Source organism: Pempheris klunzingeri, chromosome 2 (assembly GCF_042242105.1).
Source record: "Pempheris klunzingeri isolate RE-2024b chromosome 2, fPemKlu1.hap1, whole genome shotgun sequence".
Taxonomy (NCBI): domain Eukaryota; kingdom Metazoa; phylum Chordata; class Actinopteri; order Acropomatiformes; family Pempheridae; genus Pempheris; species Pempheris klunzingeri.
In genome coordinates this window covers 16,085,754-16,109,987 of record NC_092013.1, presented here as the reverse complement: position 1 = coordinate 16,109,987, position 24,234 = coordinate 16,085,754, and the positions used below count along the sequence as shown (strand labels likewise).

The 24,234-nt window shown below is 41.3% G+C and overlaps 2 protein-coding genes across 2 annotated transcripts; one reads left to right on the top strand and one right to left on the bottom strand.

Annotated features, from left to right (window-relative positions):
• Nucleotides 1-4,778: 4,778 nt before the first annotated feature.
• Nucleotides 4,779-12,251, top strand: tarbp2 (TAR (HIV) RNA binding protein 2). The gene is made up of 7 exons (XM_070852341.1): nt 4,779-4,975; nt 6,764-7,078; nt 7,259-7,328; nt 7,515-7,632; nt 8,099-8,226; nt 8,365-8,560; nt 9,887-12,251. The coding sequence occupies exons 1-7, from the start codon at nt 4,923-4,925 to the stop codon at nt 10,042-10,044; spliced, it is 1,038 nt and encodes a 345-aa protein (XP_070708442.1). The 5' UTR covers nt 4,779-4,922; the 3' UTR covers nt 10,045-12,251.
• tespa1 (thymocyte expressed, positive selection associated 1) lies at nt 11,644-22,304 on the bottom strand. The gene is made up of 12 exons (XM_070852319.1): nt 22,284-22,304; nt 20,957-21,175; nt 20,530-20,572; nt 19,555-19,595; nt 18,789-18,842; nt 16,539-16,578; nt 16,028-16,060; nt 15,770-15,865; nt 15,230-15,438; nt 13,896-15,070; nt 13,272-13,359; nt 11,644-12,713 (listed from the first exon to the last, which is right to left on the bottom strand). The coding sequence occupies exons 2-12, from the start codon at nt 21,099-21,101 to the stop codon at nt 12,622-12,624; spliced, it is 2,016 nt and encodes a 671-aa protein (XP_070708420.1). The 5' UTR covers nt 21,102-21,175; nt 22,284-22,304; the 3' UTR covers nt 11,644-12,621.
• Nucleotides 22,305-24,234: the final 1,930 nt, after the last annotated feature.

The following is a 24,234-nucleotide window of genomic DNA, read 5'->3' as shown; positions in this document are numbered from 1 at the left end:
GTGGCAGAGCGGGGGGAGAAAGGGAAAAGAATGTCAGCACGCCCAGAGGCTCAGCAGTCAGGCCATAAGTAAAAACAAGATAAGGCTTTCTGGCAAAGGGGAAAAGGCAAACTGACCTGAGTGAACCACAACATGACCTGAAGAGCAGAAGAGGTCAGGCTAAATAAAACAGGGGTTGGAGAGGAAAACATAACAGATAAGGGAGGGCAAGAGGTAAAAAGGTCAGGCTATCTCGGAGATGTTCTTTATGTCTGCTTCGCTTATCATTTTCAGCCATCATTTTACATTTGTCAGGAATGGAAACAGCACCATGTTACAAAAAAGTACGACAGATGCGTCTCTGTGATTAATAGCTTCTCATCATTTATGCTGTAAAGTCAGATCACATTGTGGCAACATGCCTTTGAGTCCAGCTGATGCAACAATCTTGTATCTTACAGCACGACTTCCTATCTGTCCTCACTGAATCATTATTACAGTGGTGATGGAGGTTAGACCACCCTCTCAGTTTTGACAAAACAAGCAGCAGTCTGTGTGCCTTGCATCATCAAACTTGGAGTTCCTTTCATATTTCTAACTCTAATCATACCATGTCACAGGCTTTTCTGGCCTCGAAATGCCTTTAAAGTTTAAAGGGAGTCCTCCCTTAGTGCCCAATGCACCAAATGCGGCACTAAATGAGGCCATTTTGTTTATAGGAACTGTGGGAGGGTTGTGGGTGACTCTGTGCCCCTTTAAAAAGATAATATGCTTCCCATTTAATGGCCTCCGGATGACAAATTGCTTCCAGGGGAAAATTAAGTTAAGAAAATTGCATGTGTGACACGTAAAGATATATCCACTCTGCTTAAGATGTTTGACATCCATAATTCAATTATACGCAGCAGTAGGTGCAGTTAGGCCTTTTTTTTTTTATTTTAAATGACTGCTTTTGCCCATTAGACATGAATTAAAGTACACTTTTTAGCTCTTTATCAGTGATCACAGGTCTTTCTCATCAAGTGACGTTAATGTGCATTTATTGATCACACAAATTATTGATTTTACACACAGATTTCTGACTAAAGGTCACGCTCTATGGTGAGAGCACATACAGTAAAGCTGGCGTGATTAACTTAATTTCGGCCACAATGCAAAGTCTTTTTCATTGGCAGAAGGAATAGCCCAATATCTCTTGGAGATGGTTGGAAAACACTTTGCTAGTTATAACCTAATATCCTAACAAATACCTAGAGTACCCATAAATCGGTCTTTCCTTTTGAAAATGCTTACTATCTTGATGACTGAAATACAGCCCAAACCATTCTTATTTGCTTTCAGGCCACTAAATACTTCCTTGGAACATTTTAGGTGAAGGGATTTGAGTGAGAGATTGCAGAAAATGGGTGGTTGATATGTAAAAAATACAAAAAACCTCAATAGAAAAAGGTAGAGAAAACACAATCAGGGAGATCTGCCACTAAAACGACAGCCGTAAGTGAGAAAAGAAAAGGCGGACAAATAGCAAATGAATCTGGATTTGGTTCAGCTGAATGAGGAAACTGAAGAAGGAAAAAGAGTCAGGGAGGAAGGAGGGAGAAGAGAGCAAGAGAGACAGTAAGACAGAGAGAGAGAGAGAGAGAGAGAGAGAGAGAGAGAGAGAGGGAGTCAAAATGCAGAAAGAGAACTGAGTGATTTGGGTTGGAAGCGGGAGCAGGGAGCCAGGGTTGGCAGGGTTTTGGTGGAGGAGTGTGGTGGTTCAGAAGTCCTCCAGCGCGAGGCGCCAGTGTGTCCGGCGGGGGCCCTGACCATGAGCTGCCTCACCCCCCCAGAGCCACGGCCACAAACCCCCTCTCCCCCTTCACCACCAGCACCGCCACCCATCCAACCCAAAACCCACTGGCAGGCAGCGCTTCACTGAAGCTGCTGCTGCTGCTGCTGCATGTTTATTTAATATTCTGAAGAAATTGAAATATCTTTGTGGGCTAACACACATACATGCACGATTACATATCACGAACCCACACACACACACACACACACACACACATGCACGCACACATACGTTCACACACATTACCGCCACAATATATAAATAAATAAAGCAGAGTAATAACGCGCTCTTGATCTGTGGCCAAGAATAGAGTTGGAGAAAATCTTTTTCAAATGGTGTTTTCGGGGGTGGGGGGGTGAGGGGGTGGGGTGGGGGGAGTGTGAATGTCTGACACTGCATGTTGCCTGAGCGGGCGGCATGTCTCAGTCTGACTCCCACAGGGGAGAGAGAGAGAGAGAGAGAGAGAGAGAGAGAGAGAGAGAGCATTACCAAAGCGGGTGACAAACAAGAACAAGTTCCCATGTGACAGGAACAGCGACTTATAAATAACATTTAAATTTGCTGGTAGATTCAAATGTTGGTCACATCATATATGGATTCTGAAGAAAAAAAAAACTTTTCACATGTTAAGCAATTTAGCAGCTCTGAGTGTGTGGTCTGTGAATGAGAACATGTATATGAGGTGTTTGTGAAGTGTTAAATGAACAAATGTGCATGCCAGCCTTTCTCTGTGTGTGTGTGTGTGTGTGTGTGTGTGTGTGTGTAGTCATGCATGGGCGCTCACACGCACACATCCATAATGAGCCTCTGATCATTACAAAGCAATTCCTTCAGACAGAAATCCCTTAAACAGCCTCGGTTTTTTGGGGCTTCATGCTATCCCCCTTCTGTCTCCTCTCTCCTCAACAGCCACCAACCGCTGCTGCTGCCAAAAATAACACAGGAGCGCCACTCGAGCCCGCGCCTCACCACAGCACAGCTTGGCCGCAAGAGAGGGATCAAAACACACACAAAAAAGGAAACACATCATATTGTGGAAGGAGGGAAAAAGAGCATTCATACAGCTCCGTGCTTGAAGATATCGCCTGATGATTTTGGCAACCAAAGAACCACACATACTAATGCACCAGGCCAAGACAGGGAAAAGGAAAGTGTCTTTGTGGATGTGTGTGTCTATGTGTGCATGCATTTTGGATGTGCCGCAGCAGCTAAGACCGTATTCATTTCAGATCAGTCATTCAGTCAGTGATTTGACCACAAGCTCAATAAAAACGCTTACATTATCACGTTATAGGGCAATAAATTAGGGCTTTCAACTGACAAATGAAGCCCCAGCGAACAAAGCAAATTAACACTGAAAGTATGAATAATGAGTTGGAGGGGTGCACTCTGGTCACAGATAAATCATGGTGCTTTGATTGTAGGTTCGGGAGTTCAAATGGGAGACAACTTTGGTCATTGTCGAGGCCCGTTCACTTTGTGTTGCACTTGGCCAAACGCGCTTATCCACACTGACACTCCGATGCCAAGCGAATGAAGCCATCAGAGTCCAAGCTCTATTTCAACGGTGGCCAGCACGGGTTTACGAGCAAACCATCGCTGGATTAACTGTCCGGTCACATAAATAAAGGGAATGATGGAAAGGTGGAAAATGTAATGAAATATTTTATGGAAGTGCTGCTTCATTAGTTGAGCAAGGACGTTCTGAACTTGCGGGTCCAAAGGATTTTAAGGGTCTGCAGGACTCCTCTGGGTATTAAGGCAAAGGGATCCAGGCTAAGCACAAAAAGTCCACCAAAATTAGAGCCGTCGGTCCGTGGGCTTTTTCTGAGTAACCGCGTCACCGTCACTTTTTGCTTGCCTGCATTATAAATACATGCAACACTTCTCCCCCTCCACGCACAACACGTACTAACATATTGCCTTTTCACCAGATTCTCAGCCTGCTTGTATATTCTCATTTCATTGTGTTATATTTTGTTTTTACACTGGCTATTGATTGGACCTTTTCTGTTTCATTGTTGTACTTTTTATTGGCTAATTGTAGTGGTGAAAGATCTCACTCTTGATTTCCACATGTAGAGTTTGTCGTTATTATTTATTATAGACAGGTTTATCTATTTGAGTAGGCACACTGCACTCAGTAATTTCTAGCTTTAGGGCGGTCGGCCTACCAAACTAGTTAAGTTTCCTGTGTTTCCGTGGTGGTCTACAGTGGAGATGACAGGTGCCAGGCAGCCCAAGGCCCCACAGCACTAACAAGGCGCCGACAGAGAGGCTTGTCAGATGGGCAGATCAGTGGCTGACTGTCGCCCTCTTCTGGTTCCTTTTAGTCCTAACAAATTATTACACAGAAGACGCAATTTAAGGATGTTAAGCTAAACAAATGGTCTTGTGACCATCACTGGCGCACAACGTGAGCAAAATGATATAGAAGCAGCTGATATTTGTTCAAGTGCAGCTGCCTCTTCCACTCTCTGATACTTTTTCATCCTCTTATCTGACAGATGCAATTCGAAGATTTCAGAAATAGCGCTTCATTAAAGAACATTTCTTTTGTTTTCAATGCCTTGTCTGCAGTAGCGTTAAAGAATAAAAATGTTAAAGAGTTTTCCCTTTGTTATTGTGTGACGTGTGTTACTACTTTGGGCTACTTTATGCACACGTTCAAATGGACGGATTCTGCTTTTAATGAAGTTTGTACATTGTGGCAGCGCTACTTATTAAAGTTTCCTGTCTGTTTCATGCTAAGTGAGTATTCACCTGTTTCTGTCACCTGGATATTTGTATCTTTTTCCTCACGCACTTGTCCAAACTGCGTGACGAAAAACTTTGTATCACAGCCGCGTCGGTGTCTTCCGGTATCCAAAGCGAACCAATCACGGAGCGAGTCCACGGACCAATGAGAGCCCGAGTTTGGCGGGAACTGGTCTACGTCATATCTGTGCTGCAGAGGGAGCTGGCTGCGAGAGGGGCGCTTCGTCTGCTCTTCACATGTTGTCACCTCTTCATCTGTCTGCGAAAACACCGTCAAATGAAAGCAAGTGTCCGGTGTGGTGGGGGGACTGACCATCCGAAACCGACCGGCTCTGTCTGCGTGAAATAGGGAATGAACGACGAGACAGCATCGGACAGCTGGAAGAGAAACTCCGGGTGCTCCAGGTGAAGCTGCACAGAAGCTAAGATAGCATAGCACAGTGGCTAGCAGTCTGATTATTAAACCTTTATTACAGACGTCTGGAGTGTTTGTCACAACAAAGCTGCTGTTTTTAACTCCTGCTAACACACCGACGTTTCGTTTGCATAAAGTTGACTTGCATAGCTTCAAAATAAGGAGCCACGTAAATCATTTCTGTTGGGTTTTTTTTGTCGGCTTCTTGATAACTGTGTGTTCACTGGATGCACCCAGTGCTGTTAGGGCACATGTGGTCCAAGATACAGCCAGAAGAGTAAACTTTATTTCTGTGGCACTTTGAGCAGTAAACTGATTATACAGTAGTTCATCAGGTAGGCTACACCTCGATAAAACTAGTGCAGGCAAGAGGCTCTGTTGTTTAAACCACCCTCAATGATATAAAGTGGGTGGACAAAAGAAGAAGAACACTTGTCAGTGCACCACAGAGCATTCAAACAGCACCTCTATCTGCAGCTTTTAAAATGGCCATACAACTTGAATCAACACCTCTAAAACAGCTTCAACATAAACTGAACATTATAACCTTTCTGAAGGGAGGATGTATTTAGTAGGGAGATGTTACTGCATATTACTTTGCATCCTCTGGTGTGACAAAGTTTGTGAATAGGTTTGGTTTTCCACATTTTCTTACATTCTTAAGTGTCTTATATAAATTATACAATCCTTAATAATCTTAGATAATACTTGATAATTCATGTGAGTTCATCATTAATCCTTGTGGTATGTAAACAAGGAGATAGCTGCTGCTGAGATTTCTGTCGCCACAGGAGATATTGATTAACTGACGATAAGAGTTTAAACTGTTTAATGTTATATATATTAATGTTTATAGGGTGCTTGCACAAGGTACACAAACAATAATAAGCAGCAAAAGTACAATGTTAATAAACAGATATGTTGCATTAACACATACGATAGTGGTACAAGTACAGGCACACCCATGACTGCGCCATAGATTAACACACTTAACTGTAAGCATGTTTTGAGTTATCTTATGTTGATAATAAATGTGTACCCCTTTTAGTTTGAAAACCGCAGATTCCTGTGATCTCAGCCCTCCACAGTTGTGCCAGAGTGTACCTGTGCCACCTAAAGAGGCAGCTGGCACACCCAAAAATCAAATACAGAGTGAATTTTTAATTAAAGCCTTACTAAAACATTGTAAATCATGTGGTTGAAGTGGTCAGTGGGAGAGAAAAAGTAACAGGGTGCATTAAAATATCCACAGAGCCTGAAGCACAGTGGAAAATGTCTGGGTGCTAGCTGTTAAAACTAAACAAACCTCTGTTTAAACAAGGTATTATTTATTGACATTTATTAATGAGAGCGTTCGCAAAATTTGTTCAAAGTCAGCAGCAGGAGGCGTGTAGAAACAGCTGTTTAAGGTTTGCATCCTCTCTCTCTAAATGTTCAAGTAAATAGCGAGTGGTGAGCAAACAATTCAAACAAGTGGCTGAATCCAACACTCCATCAAACGTTGTGGGACAGGTTCAGGAGAGCAGAGGTGGACTGTGGTCTGTTCGCCTCATAGAAAATGCACAGACCCTCTCTCACTGACAGGAGGTCTCCTCTAGCCTTTCCTCCAATCTCCCTGATTCATAACCCCTTTAGCTGCATGCTGGAGGTGGTTTTAGCAGTTCTTCTGGTGGCTCCAGAGCGCACTACTACGTCATTGTTTCCAACAATGATTCAAGTGCTGTCGTAACCATGGTTGCTCAACTGTCATTCCCACACTGGATTTTTCCTTTGTTTAGTATTGAGCAAATGCTGGCTGTGAATCCCGGAAAGACGCCCATCAGTCTGCTGCAGGAGTATGGAACGCGGATAGGCAAGACCCCAGTGTACGACCTGCTGAAGGCCGAGGGACAGGCCCACCAGCCCAACTTCACGTTCCGCGTCTCCGTTGGAGAGATCAGCTGCACCGGCCAAGGGCCCAGCAAAAAGGCAGCCAAGCACAAAGCAGCTGAGGCTGCTCTGAAGATGCTGAAGGGAGGCCTTGGAGGTCCTGCTGGAGTTGGTGTTGGAGTAGAAGGGTTTATTGGGATTGACGTGTCTACTGATGGAGACGGGTCAGTTTTTTGTTTTTTTTTTCCTTCACACTGCCTTAAAAGTTAAAATGATGTATACTGTAGACATCTCGGTATGCTCTGTACATCTAATGGCTTGGCAAAGCATAAAACAAATATGAGAGGGAGGTCTGTGTGGTTTCATTACTCTTCTGTGTTTGTTTTCTCTCATCTTCCATACAGTTCCCAGTCAGAGATGAAGACCTCAGGCAGTTCCCAGCAGTCTGAATGTAACCCCGTAGGAGCACTGCAGGTATAACAATAATAAACAAGGATAACTACAGTAGTTTGTTTTATTTTGCTGTTTGACTGTCTGCTAATAAACACTGTCATTGTTTTCTTAGTCTTTCCCAATTTTGTGTGTAAAAAAACTACTTGCATAGTTTGTAGGTGCATGCCTTTTGTTTTTTAAGTATTCATTTGTGTTCTTCTCTGTCAGGAATTGGTGGTACAGAAAGGATGGCGTTTGCCAGAGTACACAGTCACCCAGGAGTCTGGTCCAGCACACCGCAAAGAGTTCACCATGACCTGCAGAGTCGAGAGATTTGTCGAAATCGGTAAAACGCTTCATGTTTCGTTGCTGGAGATTGTGCAGTGTGTATTTACAGTGTATCTGGTGTATATCAAAATTGCAATATATGGTATTTAGTATTTAATATTCACAGTATCCTGATAAGTGCCATTACATCAGTGATGAAATATTTGATAACTAATGCTATTAATGAAATGATTGTGATACAAACTGGCATATTTAAATTTAAGAAAATCATGTGTGCTGCCTTCTACAGGGGCTCTGAATAGTTTCTGACCTTCACTGGCTCACACTCACAATACATGAATTGCAATAGCACTGACAAGTTTCTGGCGCGGCTGACAGATGCCGCTAATAGACAGAAACATATCTCATTTAGCAAGATATAGATTAGGCTAGCTAAATTAGAGCAGATATCAAGCAAGCTCTTTGTCTTAAGTCTTACTGAAGCAATACCTGTCAGCAAGGCTCAGCCTCCTGTTGCTCTCCAGGAAGTGGAACCTCCAAGAAGCTAGCCAAGAGAAATGCAGCAGCTAAGATGCTATCGCGAATACACGACGTCCCAGTAGACCTGAGGAGCAGCAACGACGCTGACACAGAAGACGACACATTCACCATGGTGACAACTTACATATATGGCCTTTCTCTGTGAAATAGGCCATGAAATTCCTGCATGTTTAGTTATTCTGCATTAGGATGCACAACATTGCATAACATGTAACCAATGGTGATTTTGGTGAATCCTCTGTACACACAGCACATGGGGAGCAGAGCTGAGTCAGGCAAAAGCAAAGGCTTCAGCTGCACGTGGGACTCTCTGCGTAACTCTGCCGGAGAGAAGATCCTGCAGCTCCGCAGCCACCCTCTGGGCATGCCCTCCGACTCCAACTTCTGCTCTCTGCTGAGCGACCTGTCTTTGGAGCAGCGCTTTGACGTCAGTTACCTGGATCTAGGTGCGTACACAAACAGCACATTAGGATAAGACACAGTTATTTTAACTTCTGCTGAGCACCACATTCTGACTACAGTGGAAACTTATGAGGAATGTTACAAGAAATGAGGAGTCAATGGAAATCACTAGTGACAAGCATGAAGAGCTGCATTTTAGCCAGGAGCACGTAGATATAATGAATGAATGAGCTGAGCTTACACTGTGCAAATGATGAACCCTCTCTGGCAGCAGATTTGTGTTTGGAGCCTGTTACTGCATTTACATCTGCTTTACACCATCTACACCAAACTAAGACTTTTACAGCATTGTGGATACATTTTGATGGCACCATACCAGAAACCAAATGGTAAGCTGTGTGGTTACCATTAGTGTCATCAGATATGGAGAAAGTAGCCTGCAGCTGCTGTTGTCACAGTTTTGTGCTGGTGAACCATTTTGGACTTTTGGACTTGGGCCCTATTTTACATATTTTGAGGTCAAAATGCATGACACTTACAAAAGGTTTTGGAATTGGTCCAGTAGATCACCTGAGCTGGCAGCCGAGAACAGGCTACAATGGCTATAATGAATTCCTGGGCAACAGCATCCAGTACATCCACAGAATGTTTGTCTGACAGGCTCTGACTGTCATCCACAGTGTCAGAAAACTTTACGGAAATAGATTAGGGTTAGTTCATTTTTATTTAACCAGAAACAGCCGTGGAGACACCAGACTCCATTTACATAAACAATATTTTTAACCCACAGAACACTGGAGTCGCTGGTCTACTGCTGCCTCAATTGGTTAGTTTGTTTGTGTTGTTGTGTAACTTTGGTGTTTTAAAAGTTCTGATACAACACCATATTTATGTAACTCACAATAAGACAAACAAACTAAGTGATTGAGTTAGCAGTAGGTTAGCCATGTTATGCGAGGTAAAATTACTGTTTTTGTCAATGGATCTGGTGTGTTTGAATTGCAATAATGTCTGAGCCTGCCAATGACAAAGACAAGCACTTTTAGTGGGCGTACTTTGATTGAAAGGATTACATTATATTATCCTTTAATGCTCTACTGTTCTATTTTAATCACTCATATTTATTTGTTATTTGTGCTGGATATTGATGAGGAGCCAGCACTCAGTAATCTTGTCAAGTAGTAATACTTTGATGATTACAGATGCATAGAGTTGCTTCTTTTTCTCAGCTTTGTAGCTGAGTAGTAACGCATTGATAATGGAGATACATTACCTTTTACCTTCTAGAGACATTTCCTAAAGAACACTGATGGCGGAAACATCTATTTTATACTGATGTTCTTTAACATTCCTGTTTCTTCTTGTTACAGAGGAGCGCAGTCTGAGCGGCCTGTGTCAGTGTTTAGTGGAGCTGTCCACACAGCCAATCACAGTGTGCCACGGCTTTGCTCCGAGCATAGATGCCGCTCGAGCCAATGCAGCCCACAATGCACTGCAGTACCTCAAAATCATGGCTGGAGGGAAGTGATGTCATCTGCCTCCTCACAGACTCGAACTCGCCACTTCAAGATGTTGGGATAAATTTCCACCTTGGACGACGGAGGCACTTTTGTGATGAGTTCAAATAACGTGAATTACCTCAAATTTGGAAATGAAGACTTTTTCTGTCCCCGACTGAACCCCTGGAGCTCTTTTTGGTCACATCGATTTCATATTGTTGCCAATGAAGATTTAGTTGCCCAAAAACTCATGTGCCCCTCTCCTTGACATTTTACTCTCCAAAGGTTAAAATAATGTCTGAAATCATAAATGGTGCTCTGAGTGAGTTCCCAAATTACTGCAAATTCTGATGCAACAAAAAGTGCAAAAGGTCAAAGAGGTTTGTAGAAATTGGGCTGCAAACTGGCCAATTATTGGTGCTTCGCTTAATCCCCGTCCACATGGATGAACCTGAGAAAAAAATTTCATTCATGTGCCGAAATATGGAGAGAAAAAGGACTCTGCTGGATAGAAATCAGAGGATGATTATTTTAAAGACTGCCCTGTTTTCAGATGAGATTATATGAGTTTTGAAAATGTGGCTTTTGTTGTGTATTAATTTGAATCCTAAAAACTCAAACTGTTTGTCTCTTTGATGTTGAAACTCAACATGTTTGTGTAACATTATGAGTTAAAATGAGATTTGAATTTTGGAAATTACCCCTTTCTAATCATGTTACTCTGAAGCGTTCCCAAAGTCGAAAATCGAAAAAAGAAGAATCCGTAGACTCAGATGACTGATATTAGTATGAATTGTCTTTGTGATCTGTATAATTTTGCCCCTTTTTAAAAGATTTGCTCGGAAAAGTTGGCCGTATGTTAACAGCTTTCAGAGCTTGTCAGCAACTCTCAACACGATCATCAGACATTTTCACATTTATGAACACTAAGGGAGAAAGTACTCCAACTGTGTGTATTTTTAATTATGAGGATAATAAAACAAAAAAATATACTGTATATTACAATTGCATTTACATGACTTATTGGTCCCATTTAGTCCTGAATATTTAAATAACATTGTAAAGTGTAACTGCCATTTTTTCTATTACTCTTTTAGCAATTAGCTCTAGAAATGAATGTCACTGTAAAACAAATACACGATTACAGTGAAAGAGTACAAAGTACTGTGAGTCGTCTGAAGCCTTGTTCTCGTTATGATTAGCGCTGCAAACGATTATTTTCATTGTAGATTATTTTCTCGATTAATTGATTAGTCATTTGGTCTAGAAAATGTCAGAAAATGTAGAAAAATGTTGAGTGTTTTCCAAAGCCCAAGATGACGTCCTCAAATGTTACTCAGTTTACTGTTCTAGAGAAATAAAGAAACCAGAAAAGCTGGAAACAAGTAGTTTTGAATTTTGTTGCAGCTCCAGTTGTAATCACCAAACATGTTAAAACCTTAATTTGACTTTCAATATCATAGACCAGACAAAAACTACCACATATTCTTATGCAGTTTCAATGTTACACCTTCAGAATGATGCTGTGCTCATCGCACACACTATTGGTTCAATTATAATCCAAACCCAGTGATTTTTTTTTCTGTTACTGTGACTGATTTTCTGTAACAATATTGGAAAGTTAATGATGGTTTCTTTTCCAGATTATATTCTCTAACTACCTGTTGTGTCTTGGTTTAAGGATTCATGTCCACCTACCTGACTGTATTTGCCTATTGATTGATATGCTGTCTTGCACTCAGCTGACATAAGTATTGAAGATAGTAAACAGTTTGCACTACCCAGAGCCGGCTCTAGCCATAATGGTGCCCTAGGCGAGATGCACACCGATCACTCGGTGGGGGGGTGGGGCGCCTAGGCGACCGCCTATATGGCCTATGCCTAGAGCCGGCCCTGCCACTACCTAAAAACATCATGTCCTTTGCACAATGCAGGCTGGCCAAGTGTCTGCTCACCTACTCCCACTGGTTTACGGTACAGTGTGTTTAATGTAACCTCATTTTCTGAAAAGGTAGTTCTGCATATTGCTTTTTTCCGATTATTGAAACACGGAACTTTACAGCTGGTTTTTAGTGAATTTTAGGTGCTGACACCATTGATGTGAATGCTGACATGAATACAGTTCTTTGTTGTGGTGATATATAAATGTGGCCCAGTTTTAGAGAAACGATGAACAGAATTGTGAGCTCCATGTGAAATCGACTTTGTTGACCAATAAAACATTTTTTGTAAATTTTACTGCCAACAATTGTCTGAATAACTTTTACATGCTCTGAATCCAGATTGAACTACCATTTTAATAAAATATGGTCCACACAGTATTTCATCAAGACCTTTGAACCTTTGAAATTTGTTGTATGTTTAATTATTTACAATTCTGAAATCCAATTCTTTGCCTATCTGAAACATTTTTCAGTGGATATATAAAGTTTCTTCAGTGTGGGGCACTGAACAAATGTGAGCAAGTCTCTTACAATATGGCATCTTACTCGTGTGTGTGTGTGTGGAGGTCATTGCTTGGATGCAAATCCTCAAAGTCAAATCTTCAGTGCAGGAAAAGTCCACAGGTGAGAAATTGAAGTTTAAATGCAGTTCTGGGTTTTCTGTCATCTGCTATGTACATTTGATAAGGGGTTGACTTCTTCATCTGCGTAGCCGCTGCTGTCTGACTGCATGCTGTCGCCACGGACCACTTCACCTGCACAAGCACACAAAAACGCCATAAGGCAACAACTCCCTGCACTGTGTACCACTGCACATGTGCAGCTGCAGTCTGACCTGAAAATAAACACAAAGGAACATAAAGTATGTTCCCAGTGACAAATACACCTGCACAATGACCCCTATACACATATGCTCACACATTCATCCTTTCCTACGTACATTTGTATATAACTATTCAATTCCTGCACACACATCATGTCTGACTTCAATACAAGACAGAGCACAAAGTAAAACGTTCAAGTTTAGTTTAGCAAGAAATTTGGTACACACGCAAATTTGTTTGTGCATTTTTAAAACCATTGTTGTGTTGCTTGTGCTCTGGTTGACTGACAAGACCATTTTCTTCGTACATTTATAACCGTTTGGACTGTGAGAATGCTGGTTTTGTTGTGAATGGGGTCAGCAATTCCACAACCACACAAACTGCCAATCAGCATATTAGAAACAGCAACAATAAAGTCACGTTCCTGTAAAATGTGACTGCAGTGCAAAAAAATGCAACTTACATAAATGAAATATGAATATAGTATACCTTTGTATTGATGTTTTTTGGATAATGGGGAGATCGTTATACTTGAAGTTTCTGCATGTACAAAATCTTCCTCTTCCGCGCTATGCACCTATGGAGACAAAAAAAAGCAAATGAAGTATGTATTTTATCCTGTTTGTCTGTTTTGACACATATAATTAGGAAGCAATATCAAGAAAAATTATACACCATTAGGGCTGAGCAATGAATAGTTTCATTATCAACATCACACTGAGCGCTTATGTGTAGGGCATTTTTTTGCATCTAACTTATTTACTTACTTAAGAACTACTGAGCCACTCTTTTTTTGGCTGAATCCTTTCATTGTGTTTCTTAAACCAGTTTAAGGAAGAGGCTGATCTTTTAGCGTAAGTTCTGTAATTACTATCATGGATGTTCACAGACTTTAACCTGGATTGATGGGTGAGATATTTTCTGTAAAATCAACCAAATGAATTGCTTATGTGCTTCATTCTTTTCAAATTGAGCTACACAAGCTGAATATCATACTGTATATAAATTATCTGCAAAAATCCCAATTGCAGTTTATACTGTAGAAAAACAAAAATATCACAATCTACAGTCCATATATACTGCACATGTGCAGGACTATTACAGCTACTGTACCTCCTCCAGCTCAAAGGAGTTGAGACCCAGGCCGTGAAGGCTCAGTAGATTCAGATGGCAGCTTTTCCCCTCATTAAATGGCTCCTCACACGTCCGGACAGGTGGGACAGCTGAAGTGTGACTGGATTGTGGTGCATTAAGGGAACAAGAAGCCCCCTCCCAGCCAGTCACAGTGATGCAACACTGGGTGTTGCCACCACTGGGTGCCAGGACAGGAAGTGATCCGGAAGCATTGAGCTGTCTGGCTTCCTCTGAAGAGACAACATCACCAGCGCGCAAGTCCTTGTCAGGCTCAGAGATAGCAGTTTGCGTATGAGGATTATGTGATCCAGAACATGATATATCTGTACTTTTTGTCTCAGAGCAGATAGGAGGTAAAGTGTTTGTTTTTGGACTGTGTGTGCAGAAAGGCGCCTGATGTACATTCTCAAATATCTGCGGGCAGATTAGATCATGCGTAACCTTGGCAAGTGGTTTCAGATGAACATTCCTTGTGTCACTTTGAACTGAACATGACTCCAGCTCTGGCTGACACGAAGGAAACTGATGATCTGTCTCTATCACAGTTTCTCCTGATAACGCTAGAGTTGTTCTTACACTGTGAGTCCTGGTGATGAGGTCTGCTGATTTGATGCTGTCGATATCAGCATTATCTGTTTGTTTATTGCACTCCATCTCCTCATGGCAGATTTTATTTCCATTATGAAGAATTCCTGTGGTTGCTATGATCTGCTCTGTTTGCCCGTCTTTCCAACTGTTACAAGTTTTATCACCATCCGCTTCCAGCTGAACGTCCACAGCTGAATTACTTCTATCATACTCCCCCAAATCCAGTTTCTTGGTGACCCCAGTCTTGACTGTCTCCAGAACCACATCCACAACATTGGGGAGGCTGGACCTTTTCTTGGGTGAGGGCTGCGGAGAGGTGGAGTCTGACCCGCGAGGAGAGCCCGTGTACAGACACATCTTAGAGACGGTCTCCTTCAGCCTCTCCACCGGAGAACGTGGCTCGCTGCGGACAGTGCTCCTGAAGCGTTCGATCCTCTCCACAGGGGACGAGGAGAAGGTAAACTCTGGTGTAGCCAGTTTTTGTAGAGGAGTGCGAGACACATGAGAGTAGAGAGAGTAGAAAGCGTTGGCCATCGCTGTGAGCACTTGCACTTGTCTAAAACGACCTGGAGAAAGAATTAAATGCAAGTTAATGCAATATCTCTGGTATCTGGATATCTGGATCTCATTTGTTACATTATCATACATCAAACAATATCATACAATTCATATGAAAAGATGATCTTTGACATCAGCACAGTGATTTAACAGCTCTGTAGCCTTACTAGCAAGAGAGAGGCTGGGGTCTTCCTCTCGTATCCGCCGTAGCTGTGAGTCCAGGAAGAGGCGGAAGTTGATGCCCATAGCTATAGAGGGGAAGGTGAAGAAGCGAGGAGGAATGCGAACAGTGACCTGTGGCTCATCACAGCCGAAACCCAGTTCGTACAGCGTCTCCTCCGCATCCTCCGAACACAGACGCAGGACCTCTGATACACTGGTGTGCATGTAAGAAGAGAGATTTTTTTGCAAAGCCTCTTGGGGCAAATCTGTGATTTTGGGCTTTATACAATCGACTTCACTTGAAAATTGATTTCTAGCATGTCTGATGCTTATTAGGAGAGTTACAAAGCATTTTATAAAATAATCCAACATGTGAGCAATAACTGAAAATGAAAACAATAAATAAAGAAGAAAAAACCTAAGACTTAACCTAACTTGTCAAACAGGTCATTCAAAGGCAAAGAGCCTGGATATAAGTATTCACACCTACAGAATAACTAACTTAATAATAATAATGTATTTTTTTAAAAGTGCTGAAGCCTCACCTTGATGTTGTTTTACAGGTGGAGGAAGAGAGGCAGCTGGAGGCCATGCTGTGGCCCAGGTTCTGTGACAGCTGGCATAGTTCCTGACGAGGGGTACTATAGATGTGAGAGACACATACAGTAATCTGAAGTATTAATCTTATTGATAATTAAACACCTATAGCTATCAAACACTAGTCAGCTGAACACCACATACAACGCCTCGTTTTGTGTTTGATTTACATTTAAACACAAAATAAGATGAGGTTGTTCACTGACCTGCTGATGAGTTTGCCGCGACCTTGTTTGTGGCTTCATGGTCAGCACAGAGTGAGGAGAAGAGGAAAAATAACAACAGTCCATTATGTTAAGTTTCTTTAGTGTTAATTTGGTGAATTCACAAAGTCAAATTTCTCCAGGGGTTCTTTCAAAACTATAAAGGGCCAAACTTTAGCCTATAATCAAGTGATGAATGAGTGCTTTCTCCTTTACACCTCTGAATCGTTTCTACAGAAACACCCCCGGTATGAGGCTCAGCTTGCGTCAGGTGAGGTGGGTTGTGGGAGTTAAACTGAACGATGTGTTCTGGGCTGGAGGTGTAGTTAATACAGCTCTACGTGAGGCTACAACACGAGACACATCAAAGACCATTCATCTCTCTTCTAAATCTCCTCTGAACTGCGTTAAAAATACAAAATGACCTCTGTCAGTGCAGTGATTCAGTAGCACAAAATTCCTTGTTTTACATTTTTATGGTAACTGCAAAAATAATATTACAGTTGCTACTCACCCAACTTCAGATATAATTTCTCCACCATCTAACAAAGAAGCTGAAACAACAAGAGGAAAAATTCTGTCTTCATGCATCTGAATGTCAGTCTCACAGTGTATTTGAAAACCTGTGCCAATACAAATACGTGTCTTTGTGTATGTGCTTTGATTAACATCACAGCACTTCCAGAGATACAGTAGTGTGAAAAAGTATTTTCCCCCTTGCAGATTTCTTCTGTTTTTGCTTCATTGTCACACTTACATGTTTCAGATCATCAAACCACTTTTAATATCAGACATAGATGACCTAAACACAAAAAGCACTTTTTAAATGATGATTTCATTTATTAAGGGAAAAAAGCTATCCAAACCAACCTGGCCCTATGTGAAAAAGTAATTGCCCCCTCCTTGTTAAATCATGAATTAACTGTGATTAACCACATGTTTGAAAGCTGAGTTCAATTTCACTTGCCACACCCAGGCCTGATTACTGCCAGAGCTGTAGAATCAAGAAATCACTTAAATAGACAACATGCAGTAGGCTGAAAGATCTCAAAATGCAACACATCATGCCCCGATCTAAAGCAATTCAAGAACAGACAAGAAACTAAGTCATTGACATCTATCAGTCTGGAAAGGGTTACAAAGCCATTTCTAAGGCTTTGGGACTCCAGCGAACAACAGTGAGAGCCATTATCCCCGAACGGAGAAAACATGGAGCAGTGGTGAACCTTCCCAGGACTACAGGCATACCAAAATTACTCCAAGAGTGCATCAACGTCTCATGCAGGAGGTCACAGAAGAACCCCGAACAACATCTAAAGCACTGCAGGCCTCACCTGCCTCAGTTAAGGTCAGTGTCCATGATTCAACAATAAGAAAGACACTGGGCAAAAATGGCCTCCATGAGAGAGTTCCAAGGAGAAAACCACTGCTGACCAAAAAGAACACAAAGGCACATCTCACACTTGCTAAAAAACATCTTGATGATCCCCCACACTTTTGGGAAAATATTCTGTGGACTGACGAGACAAAAGTGGAACTTTTTGGAAGGTGTGCGTCCCGTTACATCTGGCGTAAAGCTAACACAGCATTTCGGAGAAAGAACATCATACCGACAGTCAAACATGGTGGTGGTAGTGTGATGGTCTGGGGCTGCTTTGCTGCTTCAGGACCTGGACAACTTGCCATAATTGATGGAATCATGAATTCTGCTCTCTACCAGAAAATCCTGAAGGAGAATGTCCAGCCATCAGTTCGTGACCTTAAGCACAAACGCACTTGGGTTTTGCAGCAGGACAATGATCCGAAGCACACCAGCAAGTCCACCTCTGAATAGCTCAAAAAAAACAAAGTGAAGGTTTTGGAGTGACCTAGTCAAAGTCCGGACTTAAATCCAATTGAGATGCTGTGGCATGACTTTAAACAGGCTGTTCATGCTCAGAAACCCTCCAATGTGAATGGGCCAAAATTCCCCCACAGCGATGTGAAAGACTCATCGCCAGTTATTGCAAACGCTTGGTTGCAGTTGTTGCCGCCAAGGGTGGCACAACCAGTTATTAGGTTTAGGGGGCAATTACTTTTTCACATAGGGCCAGGTTGGTTTGGATAGCTTTTTTCCCTTAATAAATGAAATCATCATTTAAAAACTGCTTTTTGTGTTTACTCAGGTTATCTTTGTCTGATATTAAAATTGGTTTGATGATCTGAAACATGTAAGTGTGACAATAAAGCAAAAACAGAAGAAATCTGTAAGGGGGCAAATACTTTTTCACACCACTGTACATGAATTCTCACTTTGTACCCAATCATGTTGACAGAAGCAGTCATATGGCTGCTGAGGTGATGAAAAACTTATATCAGTATGAATGTCATGTATGAATTCATATGTGGTCTAATGACAGCATCTATATAACTCTCTTTTCTGATGTAAATGCCGTACGTGTGGCCCTGATAAGGCTGCATATGTGTTAAGTGTATATAAAAACCAAAGATATCAAGACTTCCTACGCTTCCTCTTCTCAGAAAATTTCCTCCTTGGCACAGATATAGTAATATTGCATAACACTGGACATTTCTGTGAGATAATACAGTTGATATGCAGAAATGTGTCTGTCTATGTGCGGCTTTGTCGCCAAAATTACCAACAAAACAAACGTAGGCTTGTTGAACATTCATGGTGCACACCTCATTTTCCTACAAGGACATTTCCTGCTTTGTTAGTTCCCTTTGTCTGTGTGTGTGTGTGTGTGTGCTTGCGCGTACTTACCATCAGCACCGAGACTCAGGTCATCCTCAGAGTTGTTTGCTTTCAGCACAGACTCTGAAAAAAAGACACAGTCAATGATTTAAATAATTTCATATGCAATTTCACAGAAAGTTATGAAATCTTGCTTGTACTGGTGTAAAGTAGCAAATATTTACTCAAGCACGGTACTTTTTTACATTTTACTTGAATTTCCATTTCATGCTGCTTTATACTTCTATTCTGCTACAATACTGAGGGAGATATTGTATTTTTTACCCCACATTATTTTACATATTATGATTTTACATGCAAAATATACATATACATAATGCGTTGTTATAGGTTTAAGTAAGATATATGCAATAATTATACCGTTAACACTACTAATAATCCAATTATATAATGTACAACAGTATAACACTCACAGGGGCCATTTATTCAGACTTACAGTATTTTTACTTTGCTGATAATACTTAAATTATTTGAGTTAATAAGTGACTTTCACTTTACTGTAATGTAATTCAGTATTTTTATATTGTAGTGATGCTACTTTTACTTCAATAAAGGATCTGGATACTTCCTCTGCTGGTGTGAGTGGACAGCGTTTAATACAAAAGAAAAGTGTTTCAGTTTGAGTTGATTTGCATTTACAACAACAACAGGGTTAGGGTTAGGGTTACATGCAAACATGTAAATTAACGTGAAGTTCATCACAGACTTCCAAACTGACTTTTGCTAAATGGTATATTGTTTTGCATGATAAGGCTTTGTTTCACTTCATACTCACCAAAACTCAGCTGACCGGAGGTTTCTGAGCAGTCGTCCGACCTGTAAGATACATGCCAACATTTGATTTATACACATACACACACACACACACACATCCGATCAGTCATTTGCATACCTCTTCTATCAAATGAGTGATTGCACAGATAGCCTCATTTAGAGCATGATAGCAAACCAGCTTCATGCTTGTGAGAACCGCTTAGATCGACTCCCCAATCAGCTCTCATCAGCCTACAGAAGTCTGTCAACTTCCTCTTGAAGGAACATTCGCATGCTGAGCAGCATTAAATTCAACACCTCCAAACTGATATGATCGTTATCACGTTGAGTTCTCAGAGTGCAGAAACCATCCTCCACTCTTTTTAACGTATTCTTTAGATGCTGACACACTATATGTAGCACATCACTGACTACCGACAGTGACGTTTCCTTTTCAATGACTGATATAAGAGAGAGTAAATAATGTCTCTGTGTACTGATGTACTGACGTCCTCCTTCGTGACAGGAAGAAGGAACTTTTATTTCCTTCCAACTATATAATTATTTTACTCTAAACCACTAGGAATGCCTGAAAAGGTCAGAGGGCTCAGGTTGTACGGTTGCGTCGGGAGTGGAAGACTTTTTTTTGTAACCATAATCAACATTGCTTTGAAAAGCTGTCTGCACGCATGTCATACGGGCCAGACAGCTGTCTGTATTCTAACGTTACAGTTTTAAAGAACTAAAATAAGCCCATTTTTTCCAAAGATATTTCTAAAAATGCATCTTCTAAGGCTACTGTGGCAAAAACAATACTGTGGCTACCTCACCACACTGTCTTCCTGGAACACCTGACCTCAGAGAGTTTCCTCTGTCTATTTACTGTTTGTGAAACCAGTTTCCAGTGACTGACACCTCGTCCTTCAGAGCCTCTTACACTCAGCGCTCAAAAAATGTCATCTTACAAAAAAATAAGTAGTAAAGCAAGCTGACTCACCCACAATGCAGGAGCCAGTTCGCAATCTTTCCTGTGAAACATCCTGTGGAAATCACACATGTATGATATATAGCTTAATGAGTAATCCTCATTAAATAAACAACTCTTTGTAATCTTTTGCTCTATTTCTCACTTGTCCTTTATAACAATCATCCACATTGTAAACACTAATGTTCTGTTATGAGAAAGTGGAACCTCGGATTGTATTACAGTAATCTTTTGCTATGTCTAAAAGAAGAAGTGATTCAAGTCTTTTATTTGATGTATTCGTATTGACAGAAATTACAGTGACGATAAACTGCCTTCAGAATCTCCCACATTTCCTCTTAAATCTGTTGTTGGTCATGAGCATCCTCAGACATGAACTGTAGACACTGGACACAGACATGTGGTGGGGTTCCCCACACTCTCCAAAAATTAGACTCACCATCGGAAAAGACGTCGTCGTCTGCTACGGAGGCAGAGGGGAGGTTAAACGGCGGCCATTCAGGGTCCAGTTCCTCCAGAGTGAGACACTGTCGGCTGCTGTTGATCCAGGCTCGCCGCCTCACTGTGGACGACGGGCTCTCCATTGCCTCAGTTCACGGGCAGCCAGGGAACATGGTAGGGTCGGAGCTACAGAGGCACAAAGACAACGCCTGAATATCTTTGGGTTGAGAACAAAGCAAGACATTTGAGAACAACATCTGATCACACACTGATCGATATTTTTATTCATTTTCTGACATTTTAAAGACCAAACAATCGATTTATCAAGAAACTGACAATGAAAATGATCATTATTTGCAGCCCCAATAGACAATATATTTCTATTTTCACTGATGTTTGGTTTAGAAACCTCAAACTGATAACATTTCACTTGACATTCAGTGTTTTGTGGCATGATCCTTTATCATTTAAGCTGAGCTCTTTATGTCATAGACTGTTAACAGGATGCTTCCTCATAACTTGTATTCTTTGACAACCAGAAGGAGCCTTTGAAATAGTAGACGGAAGGGGTGATGCCTTTTCACACAGACATGTTTCTATGGATGGTATTCACTGTCGCACCAAAACTTTATTTAAAGCAAATGTATCAGTCTAAACATAACATAAATCAAACTATGACAAAACACAACTACACTGCATCAGGTTCACGTATAAGGTCAAGTTTAAGTTTACTGTCAAATAAAAAATACATTTAAAATCAAACATTATTTCTTCAGGACAAAATGTCATAAAAGAGAAACAACAAGACAAAAAAAGTTAAAATATCTAAAGTCTGTATCAATGCATGAGGCGCTAAACTATCTGAGGATGTTCAAATAAAGTGCATACAGCACAGTAAGAAGATAAAAGAAGATACATGCACATAGTTAGTAGCTACATAAAGTGATTATACAGTGACACACAGTAAAGCAGGGCAGGTAAATAAACAAAGACTGACAGACCATACCCGTGTGACAGTCCTAACTGTCTGATATATGAGCTCAAACAGCCAAAAATGCTATTTCAATAAATAGAAAACATATAAGATTTGAAATATTCATACTGATTGTGATTATAAAGACGATATAGGCCTTCCTCATTGAAAACGTGAATAAATGTTTCATATTTGTTGCAACTGTAAGAACATTTTGTATAAAGCCAACAAGGTTTCCCCCATAACCAGCTTTAAAAAGGTGTCTATAGGTCGTGCTGAATTAATTAAAGCATACTCAGTTTCCCAAACAACAGAATAGAGAACAAACTTGACGGGAGAAAAGCGCCTTTACCTTCACCGACGCAGGTTTCAGTTCTGTCAGTCTCTGCCTCTGGTTTCCTGTTGGCGCACACTGAGAGGTCTGAAATTTAACTGAAGTCTTCAGGAAACTCTTCCAGCTGCACCCAGCCTGCTCTGCTCCTCGATGATTAATGTATGATGCGAGTTTCTGGTAGTTTCCTCTGATTGGTGGCAGCCTGCCTACATGCTGGTGGCTGGATGTGCGCGCACAGCCAGTGGAGAGATGGTGCAGATGGGGTCCGAGCGCACTGTAGGAAGTGACTTTGCATCTCATCGTCGGAGCTGCAGCAGCTTTTATCAGCGTGGGCCGCAGCTGTGACACATCCTGCAGAAACAGACACACACACACAGACGTCTCTGGAAATGTCAGGGGTGAAGGCTGGTTATGCAACAGAAGTGATCAAAATCATGGCAAAGTGTGACCACAGCACACTCACAAATAAGTCCTGTTAATTTATGGATCTATTGTACACAGCTATTTAGTTTGAAATGTGTTTTACCATGAAAATCTGCAGCTGACAACTGTACCTGTAATTCATGTATCACTAATGAACGCTCACAGGGGCTTTTCGGCTTGTAAGACTCAGTATAAAACTGTAACTGATTGCTTTAATGAGGGTTAATTAATCCTTCATTACTGCTTTATAAGCTGTGACCACGCACAGAAATCCCAGTTGCCAGGTTGTGGCTTATGTTTGTCAGAGGTGAAAGAACTATTCAGACATTTTACGTAAAAGTAAAAGTAAAAGTGATCACACTGCAAAGAGAGCACCCTATTACGAGTAGATGTACTGCATTCAAATTCTCACCTAACTAAAAGTATTTAAGGAAGCAGTGATCATATAAGTTATGTAATTGGACTATCATTAGTCATGCATCCATGTGTTCATCAATTCAATGTTGCAGCCAGAGGGCGTATTTGAATTACTTTATTACAGTTTAAACTGGGCAGCTCAAACTATAAGAATCCCTTGTGTTTTATTAGTTCATTTTCATTTTTATTAATCACCAAAACTAGTGTTATATAGATTAATTATTATTGGAGTAAAAAGTTATAAAGTAGCATCAAATGTATTCAAATGTATTCAAATGGCCTCTGTAAGCGCATGTGGGCTGGGCACCTTTGGCACATTTGTTATTGTTTATTGCTCATAAATTATCTATAGAGCATATATTCATGTTAATAAAGCCATGAGTTACAACTCATGAACCACTTTTATGAAGGGTGATGTGATGAAGTGGCATCAGCTTCTCTTATGTAACAGAAGCCAGGTGTGATTTTTGATGAAAGCTGAAAACACAGGAGTTGGTAATGAAATGAATGATGGCTGAATCCCGACCCCTCAGTTTCAGGGTCCTGGTGTTGTTCATGCTGGCTCACTGTCACACTGTCATGGCTCACTGGGACACTTGAATGGAACAGAGTCATCGTTAACATTGTCAATACCATACTTTAACGAAATATAGGACTTTAAACTGGACTTGAAAAGTACATTCAATCACTTAAATTGTGACACTGCTAATTTTCCTGAAGGATCAGTGCATGGAGGCAGATATGCTGTGAACTGAAACACTGCACTGATGAACCTTACTGAGTGAACAGTGTTTATTTAGAGGAACGGTTTGGAAATAATGAAAAGAACTGATCCCCTCCGTGGTGAAGTGAAGTGACATCACATGTGTGTGACTTCAGACAGGGTTGGTTGGATGCAGGCTTGGCCTGAAGATGGACTCCACCCTCTGTCCTGTTTACATGGGCACATGTGCTGCTTCCCTGACAGCCCCCTCGCACATCCCAATAATAAAAGCCCTCCCACAAGCAGGCCATTTTCTCCTCCCAGCGCTGTTACAGCCAGTGAGTGTGATGGGGTCTCCTGTCCTCCACCCTGACTGACTCCTCCCGCCTCCCTGCTGTTTCCCAGCCCACGGGGCGCCAACAGGGA

Excerpts from the sequence above, each read along its gene's own strand:
- tarbp2 (XM_070852341.1), top strand. The coding sequence starts at position 4,923 with ATGAACGACGAGACAGCATCGGACAGCTGGAAGAGAAACTCCGGGTGC. Across the intron at positions 7,079-7,258 it reads GTGTCTACTGATGGAGACGG|TTCCCAGTCAGAGATGAAGA; the intron begins GTCAGTTTTTTG and ends TCTTCCATACAG. Across the intron at positions 7,329-7,514 it reads ACCCCGTAGGAGCACTGCAG|GAATTGGTGGTACAGAAAGG; the intron begins GTATAACAATAA and ends CTTCTCTGTCAG.
- tespa1 (XM_070852319.1), bottom strand. The coding sequence starts at position 21,101 with ATGGAGAGCCCGTCGTCCACAGTGAGGCGGCGAGCCTGGATCAACAGC. Across the intron at positions 16,061-16,538 it reads GAAATTATATCTGAAGTTGG|CCACAAACAAGGTCGCGGCA; the intron begins GTGAGTAGCAAC and ends CTGACCATGAAG. Across the intron at positions 15,071-15,229 it reads CCCCAGCCTCTCTCTTGCTA|GTCGTTTTAGACAAGTGCAA; the intron begins GTAAGGCTACAG and ends TTCTTTCTCCAG.